Source organism: Cyprinus carpio, chromosome B4 (genome assembly GCF_018340385.1).
Source record: "Cyprinus carpio isolate SPL01 chromosome B4, ASM1834038v1, whole genome shotgun sequence".
Lineage (NCBI taxonomy): Eukaryota > Metazoa > Chordata > Actinopteri > Cypriniformes > Cyprinidae > Cyprinus > Cyprinus carpio.
Genome location: NC_056600.1, coordinates 20,381,740 through 20,390,071, shown reverse-complemented (window position 1 = coordinate 20,390,071; position 8,332 = coordinate 20,381,740). Strand labels below are relative to the sequence as shown.

At 36.9% G+C, this 8,332-nt stretch overlaps 1 protein-coding gene across 7 annotated transcripts; it reads right to left on the bottom strand.

Annotated features, from left to right (window-relative positions):
* Positions 1 to 3,443: 3,443 nt before the first annotated feature.
* On the bottom strand, positions 3,444 to 7,794 carry LOC109087234. Of its 7 annotated transcripts, none has more exons than XM_042722367.1 (13): positions 7,488 to 7,794; positions 7,362 to 7,404; positions 7,016 to 7,148; positions 6,806 to 6,935; positions 6,639 to 6,720; positions 6,324 to 6,497; positions 6,138 to 6,256; positions 5,921 to 6,048; positions 5,641 to 5,708; positions 5,353 to 5,380; positions 5,198 to 5,280; positions 4,606 to 4,987; positions 3,444 to 3,674 (listed from the first exon to the last, which is right to left on the bottom strand). In XM_042722367.1, the coding sequence occupies exons 2-13, from the start codon at positions 7,392 to 7,394 to the stop codon at positions 3,520 to 3,522; spliced, it is 1,515 nt and encodes a 504-aa protein (XP_042578301.1). In that variant the 5' UTR covers positions 7,395 to 7,404; positions 7,488 to 7,794; the 3' UTR covers positions 3,444 to 3,519. The 7 variants fall into 7 exon arrangements, with proteins under 7 accessions (XP_042578301.1, XP_042578295.1, XP_042578296.1 ...); XM_042722361.1 differs by having other exon boundaries at positions 7,567 to 7,794; XM_042722362.1 differs by having other exon boundaries at positions 5,198 to 5,268; positions 7,567 to 7,794.
* Between the last annotated feature and the right edge of the window lie 538 nt (positions 7,795 to 8,332).

Genomic DNA, 8,332 nt, shown 5'->3' with positions numbered 1-8,332 from the left:
CAGTCTGGAACCTGACCTTTTTGTAAGGAAACAGAGAGCAAATCCGGGTCTTTGATCTCTCAACATCAAGCGGTATACTGTCACCATAAAGGAATTGTAGAAATCATTCTTGGCTCCGCCTCAGTCATTACTTTCCTCTGGAAGTCCAACACAACTCACTGGTGCCACAATCACTTTCTAAATACACTTTCCTGAATTTTCTGTTTCAGAGCTAATCACTGCAACCAACATTAAACTGAACAAAAGAATTAAACTGGCTTTGCACTTTAGAACAACTTTTAAAACTTTTTTTGTTCTGCATGTGGACATCATCTAGGCCATTCACGCCATTGGAGCATGTTAGTTTTACGGTGAGGCCGTTGATAATGTTGGGTCCAGAGATACTACACTTCTGTATAGTTTTGGTATTGTTAGCTATTATTCAAATTATACCCATTTACTTAACCCAACATTCTTTCGTCTATTACTAGGTGTAGTTTTTTTCCTGTCTTCCTAGTTTGGCTCTACAACGCTTTCTTTTCATCTTACTCGTCGCACACCTGCCTCACCGACGAGGGACTAAGGGGCGGGGCGACTAGGAGACGATTGAGTTCTTGTTTGAAACCCAGGCTTTTGCGCATGTGGGATCTCGGAGTATGATGAGGGACGCCAGGTGGAATACATCAGGTGTTGAACGGATCATAAATAACCACCCATCGGACAAACGGACGCATCAGATGTCCGAATAATCATGTACAACATTCTAGGTTGGGAAAACAGGAATGAGAAGTATCGAGTGAGTCTCATTCACACCCTGACTGTCAGGTTCCGCCCCCACTGTATCGGTCCGGTGGAGCCTCGCTTCACCGCGACGGCAAAACGAACCGGGTGTCAGAGAACACACAAAACAAACCCGCAGCGGCCAAGTCAGCTTTTAACGATATAGTCCGTTGGTTTTTTGCGTCACAGTAAACATGAAGATCTACTGGCTCATTGTATGCACTTGTCAGATGAATATCCTCTGCTCCGTTATGTCAATTCAATTACTCTATTATGCAACAGAGGTTAGTATATTTGGTTCGTAATGTCATGTCTAAGTGCGCATCAATGCAAATTTATAGTTGGACATAACCTTATACACACAAAAGAAAAATGCAAAGCTACCCTACAGTCACAAGTCTTGGACGCATTTACTCATCGTTACTAGTATTTTCACAGTGAATTGAAGTCATTAAAATCTGAAACTCTCATTTATTGTATTATGTAGGCGCATCCAAAAATATTTACAAAATCAATTGTTTCTGTAGATTTCAAATAGCAAAACCCATTCGCGGAGATTACAGCTTTGCACGCTTTTTGCATCCACGTGTGTTCTCCATTTCTTCTTCTTAGTCTCTCCATAAGTCTCATAAGATTCGTGCTTGGACGTCCCTAACTATGAACAACCATCACAACACAAGTGACATTAACATAATTATCAACTGTCCTCTGGCTACCCCTTCCCCTCCCTTCCCGGCTGTTGACACCTGTGTTCCGTAGCAACTCGCCTTGTCTTGTTTGTCCTCTGCGATCCCGCTATCAGTAGTGTCCGCCGTCCAGGCAGCCGTTGATTTTGTAAAGTTGAACCTTCATCTCGTTTTACCCCGCTGGTATCTTCCCGCTTCTTGCCCCAAAAATGTAGCTTTCTGCCGTTCCCTGTGATCGTGTCGTGGGGGGCTTTATCCCTCTATCCCCCTTTCTCTCATTCCTCCTTCTTGTGTGTTTAAAGCCTTTAATTCTTTTAAAAATTTGGGCCCCCTTCTTTTCCGGTCCAATTTTCACTATGGGACACCCCTTGCGACTCCCCCTTTTTCCTCATATAAACTCCATAATTTGCCTGATTATTCCTCCTTTGTCCGCTCGTTGTTAAGACCTTCTTAAGGTCTCGGGCGATGTAGCACATAGAGAAAGTAACAACGATCTGGGCTTCCCAGAAAGTACTGACTAAACTAAGAAACAATAAGAGTTAATCATAGGACTATGCTATATAGGAAACTAGTACATCGTGAGACATTGCTCCAAAGACTACTAAAGTGTTACTTAAATTTGGATATTTTGCTTTTAAATGTAATTTAAATGTTTACATTGTTTTTATCTTGTATCTTTGTTATTACCAGTTTGAATTTGTCTTCCTTAAAGCTAGGGGACAACGGCTCATAGCCATGGTCGTGTCCTGGAAACAGTGGAGGAGAACGTTTTTTTGGAAAAGTACATGTTACATAGCCAATATTCGTTTGAGCTGCTTTGTAAGTATACCGATCGACAACTCCCCCTCAAGCTGAAGCTCAAACTAGCCCCGGACCATTCCCCTCGAGTTGTGGTTTGTCGCTTTATCCGCAACAAGTTTTAGCAGAAAACCAATAATGTTCGCCTCACCAAGTTCCTTGTTCTCCGGTGTCACTCTGTTCAGTGATATAATACTTGTGCACCGCCGGCCCTTGGGTCTTTGTGGGGTTTTGTTTTTCCCGAAATGATTAGGTGTAAATTTGGAAAATTTGCATTGGGAATAAAAAGTTAAATTTTGGTTGCGAGAAGCAAACAAATACACATCCATTGGATGTGTGGGCGTGTTCTCAGTTTCGACCTTTAAAGGAATAGTTCCGCCACAAAGGACCGCGGCCAAGTGGACTCATAACAAAGTCGTTCCAAACATGTATGACATTTTTGACTCTGGTGGAACCTAAAAGGCGCGGCTGTTTGCCTTTGAAGAGTTCACGCCTGCCATTTCCAATTCCTGAAAAGCATTAGTCCCCGTACCCAGGGGGGGACAGACAATCTCCAAAAAAGGGACAACATTAATCCCCTCGAGCTTTGACACAAACCTTACCAGCAAGTAAGTACACCAGACCATGAATCTATGACTAACGCAATAGAGCAAAGCAGAACAAAAAATGCATAGGTGAAACTCAGCTACATTTATTCCAAAATTAGATGTCTGGAAGTAGGAGGACCTCTAGAAAAACTTCACTATAGAGTTCAGTCTACATGTATGAGGTAATGGAGAGGGTCTTATTGATTCGTGTCGAGATCCATTCCTGCCTGAACTGGACCAGATGTATGTTGAATTATCGGATTGTATTAGGGTACGGAGCTTCAACAATGGATCAGCCCATCTGTTTAAGGGTTAGGCGGTGTCTTTTGTGTTTTTTGTTATGTGCACCCACAATGCAGCCTTTATACTGTTGATAAGGTAAGCGTAAGGTGAGGACAACAGATGTTGTGTTTGTACCAAGTTAATTGATTACTGTTGCTGTAAATGTTTTGCTAGATTTATATTCTATGAAACTAAATATATGAACTTTGAAAACTTGAATATGTACTTGGAGATAATAATAAAGATATATAACATACAGTATTGTTTTTCGTCAAATCTGAACTGAGGTAACAATCAATTTTTTCAAGATGTAATTCTGCTTACTGTCCAATCCTTTCTCTGCTTCAACGTCAGCAACATCTTGGAAGTTTTTTTTTTTTTTTTTTTCATTTCTGTAGAAACCGAGTTCACACCTTTCTCTGCTGTGAAGTTCTACACCTCTTCATCTCTTTCATGAACTCTCCTGCATGGCTGACGTCCTTAACAGGGTTTCGCGTCACATTTCCCAACCGAGGGTAGTCACATTTTTCTATTTTCTTCCTGCTTTCCTCTTTTTTCTGTTCTGGAGTAAACAGAGGACATAAACATACTATTTCAGATTTCAAACCAGTTTCATTAAATGAAATGGGAATAGTTCACCCATAAATGAGGCAAACATTCTAATATTTTTCATGTTTTTGAAAGAAATAACTAATGGTTGCCAAGGCTGCATTCATTATATAAATAATATAAAAAATAATGCAACAGTAATAATGTGAAACATTATTGCAATTTTAACTAGCTGTTTTCTATTTTAATATACTTTACAATGTATTTGATTTCTGTAATGGCAAAGCCATTGTGTCAGTGTCACATGATACTTCAGAAATCATTCTAATATGCTGATCTGGTGCTTAAGAAGCATGTAATTTTAATGTTACCATTCATAATAAATATAAAAATAAATTATTAACACTTTATAATTTTTGGTAATACATTTAATAAATTTTTTCAGGATTCTTTGATGAATAGAAAGTTCAAAAGAACAGCATTTATTGTAACATTATATATGTCTTAACTGTAACTTTTGATCAGTTTAATGCATCCTTGATGAAAAAAGCATTAATTTCTTTCAAAACTAGTAAAATGTTACTGGACTCAATCTACTTGCTGAAATCTACCCCTCCTTGTCACATCAAGATGCACTGCACCATGGTCTGATGTAAGTGACACTAATTTTGCTCATATTGTAACCAAACACAATGCGCCATGCTGAAAATTACTTCTACTCGAATATTGTACAACTTCAGTTGTATGCACTAATTTTATCAAGTTTTGTTGTCCTATTTGTATTGAAAAAAAAAAAATTTACAAATACATCAAGAAATCAAAAAAAAAAAAAAAATTAAAATTTTCATTAACTGTTCAACTAAAAATATAAAAATATACAAGAAAAACATAAAAAATTTGAAAAAAAATTCTAAAAAATTTCACAATAAGCCAGTTATTTATACCTGAGGCGTTGCAGAAAGGATGTTTCGAAGCTGACGTCAGATCTCTTTTCATGCTCTTCTGACTATGAAGCTTGCGGAAGGAGAAGCCCATTTGTGATTTTGGATGTCTCTGCACCTGCTGGTTTGTTGCTGATGCCCCTGAAGGCATGTTTCCTGTTTTTTTGTGCCCATTTTTTGGAGAAGTATGTGTTGTTGGATTAAGCAACTGATTAAAATTAGAATACTGCCACCTTGTGGTAAAGGCGCTGGTTTTCTTAGCAGAAGGGAAAGGGTGGTGAATAAGTGAGCACTGAACTGACACATCTCGGTAAGATAACGCTCCTGTTTGTGTCCCTGTTTCCAAAGTTATTGGGAGAGTCCCATCGCACCTTTGTGCTTCTGTCTGCAGATGAGAAAAACAAAAAAGATTCATTCAGTGAATGAAGTGAAATGTATATCCACTGAAATGCTTTTAGGAACAAAGCCACACACTTTCATTATGTTAGATGTGTTCATTTTTCACGCACTATATACTAGGAGAGATTACAGAAACCAATTTCATTATTCCGGTGATTAGGATTATTCAAATTACAGGACAGTTTTTATGTCTTACGTCATCTGAGCTGAGATGAACTCCTCTTGGAGATTTTCCAACATGCACAAAGACGCTGCTACCATCAGCACCTGCTGAAAAATCTGCATAAAACTTGTTCTGAGTAAGCGCCATTAAAATGATAATTTATAAATAACAATAACCAGAACACTTACATGTGTTACTGTCAGTACATACAAATCCCTGAAGAAGAAGAAGAAGAAATGAGAAAGTCAAACCCAAGTTGGCATCTAAAAAAACAAGTTTATTAGAAATCTACTGAAGCTTTTGTCTAAGTTGCTTTTAACCACAAGGGGGTAGTATTTGTTAACAATAAATGCAGTTAGTCAGCAATTTTACCAACAAAACTATGTGTGTGTGTGTGTGTGTGTGTGTGTGTGTGTGTGTGTGTGTGTGTGTGTGTGTGTGTGTGTGTGTGTGTGTGTGTGTGTGTGTGCGTATACCTGTGTTGAGAGGTGGCCATTACTGTCCATGTTTTGTGATCTGTCACAAGGATTCATTGAGTCGATCACTAAAAGAAATGAAAATTATAGAGAACATCTGTAATATGCAATGTATTAAAGTACTGACTGTACTCTGGACTGAGTACTCATCGAGCCTCAGAAAGATTATTAAGTGAGTAAGTCAATCAGTCATTGCATATAATATTGTTTCTGGAAAGTTGCGACTCTGCATTATCTTATTTTGCTATCTTATGTGCTAGAAGCTACAGTATATTATTACCTTTATAATCTAAGTTCTTAAAATCTATGAACAGTGGCTCCTCCGGTTCTTCAGTGCTCTTTAAAGGGTTGAGTGGATATGAACCTGAGGCCTCTGAATGCTCTCCCCTCTCTGGGCTGCAACAGATTCTGATAATTCCATGTTACAAGCACTTTCTCATATCTATTCTCTTTTATCGGCATATTGCATCAGGATATAGCAATATCATTGGACTCACTTTGGTAACGTGCTCTCAAACTGATTTCCAGCTGCTGAGCTGTTGTGTGACACATCTTGCAGGAGAGCTTCATTTGGCCATGGATTAGCCAGCTTTGTTGGTTTAGAGAATGAGACAAACTGAAAAGAGTCATAAACTGTAACAATTTGGGTTACTTGCAAAACTGTGGATTTTAAATGATCACACCTGAGGAGTTTTCTTCATACTGCTGAGATTCTCCAGAGTTGGCAGAGAAGAGGATAAGTGTTGTGCAGGTTTGGGTTGGGTTGGATCTGAAGAGCCAGATGATGTTGAGGGCGGTTGCGGTTGATTTTCTGAGCCACTGGCATCAGACAGGTTCGATTCAAGCAAAGGAGACAGCTAAGGATGAAGAAACCATTATTAAATCCTGTATGATATAAACATATACTGTACATGTTCAACAAATGTTACTAATGCAAAATTTATATTATGTCAGCGGTTACTAAATAAAATACTGGTGAATGATTTTGTGGTAGTGACCATTTTAGTCATCCTTACGGGCGTGAACTTGAATTCTTCAGAGAGACGATGTTTTCTGACTTTATAACCAGGTGTATCAATACTGTTGAAACAAATACTCAATATCTGAAGATGAAATCATTTGGAAATATAGCCTAGAAGGAATAACAAAGCTTCTTGAAACATACCAGTACTGTGGCTGACTGGTAACTAGGTTCAGATTTGAAGGAGAACAAGGGCTCATAGGTAACTCCGAGGGTTCTTTCAGAGCTCTTTTGCTTCTTTTCACACCAGTCAAAAGGTTTGTTTTCGGTTTTTCTAGAAGACAAATGATAACATATGATTCTACAAATGAGCTTTATTAAAAGGGCATATAAATAAGTGCACCATCACTGTACCTGTTTGCTCTTTCTTTGATGAAATCTGGTTTACTATGAATAATGTCAGCAGATCCATATTGTCAGGGTTGTATCCTTTGGGAGACTCCTCAGTATTTGACTTTCTTTTCATCCTTTGCTTTTGAAAAAACGCCTTGAGTTCAAACAGAGAATTACAAGAGCACAGGTTTAAGATAAAATAACACACACACACACACACACACACAAACTAAACCTAACCACCTGTGACCCCAGTACAATCCCTAGCCAATTATCCTTCAAATGTAGTATTAAGAGTGTGTAGTTATTAAAAACAGTGTAAAGTCTCAAACAGTTAGTTTAGAGAGTGAAAAGTAACGTTACTTACTCTTTGTTTTGTTGTGTCTTCTTTGCTTTTCATATACCTGCTCCTGTTTCGTTAAGACAAGGCGCCATTATACATATATAAACTTAATGAATTTATATCAAGTAATTTTGACATCTCTGCTTTGACCTCCTTGAAATGTTGACTTTACAGCCAAGTAATGTCAGTTATTAGCGAGTTTCAATAAAGTTAGCAAGTTAGCACAAACCTAGATCCTCCGACCCAGTTCATGTTGCCCTCAGTTTAGGCGGGTTTTTTTTTTCACCCACCGACTCTCTTTTGTTACAGATAACTAGTTATCTGCTGACAGAGTAAAAACTTGTCAGGTTATGATGCTATTAAGCAACCGATAAGATATAAGGTAAATATCATAAATAGATAACTGCGCGAGTGACGTCTCTCTCAACCAACCGTAGACTGTATGAAAACAGGTCTCAACCACTGATCTATAATATATATATATATATATATATATATATATATATATATATATATATATATATAGATATATATATATATATTATATATATATATATATACATTATAGATCAATGGTCTCAACCCACATCAGCGATTCATTTTTTTCTTCTTTTTTCTAATTTTAAGATCTCAGTTCAGAAACTTTTATTAATTAAAATTGTAGTAATTAATAATGTAACTGGAAGAAATAAACACGGAACGACGCAGCAAAATTAGCCCGTGTGTGATTAAAATTTTAGATTTTATTATAAATAATATTATTGACATATAATGATGATAGTAATAAAATATATTTATAATACATTTATATAATATATTCAATTCTATGTTATATTAATATAATTATAATTCATATAATGTTATATATTAAATAATATATTTTATTTAAAAAGGTTTTTTATTTAAAAACCAAAATAACTAAACAAATATGCATTTTGACATTGACTCAATTGATTAATTTTGACATTTTTTATTGCATAACAAGAACATTAATA

What these genes read in the sequence shown, in the direction of transcription:
- LOC109087234 (XM_042722361.1), bottom strand. Translation starts at nt 7,589, where the DNA reads ATGAACTGGGTCGGAGGATCTAG. An exon ending in TAAGAACTTAGATTATAAAG is followed by an intron (nt 5,709 to 5,920) that starts GTAATAATATAC and finishes CATTTCTTTTAG; the next exon opens with TGATCGACTCAATGAATCCT. An exon ending in ATGGCCACCTCTCAACACAG is followed by an intron (nt 5,381 to 5,640) that starts GTATACGCACAC and finishes CTTCTTCTTCAG; the next exon opens with GGATTTGTATGTACTGACAG.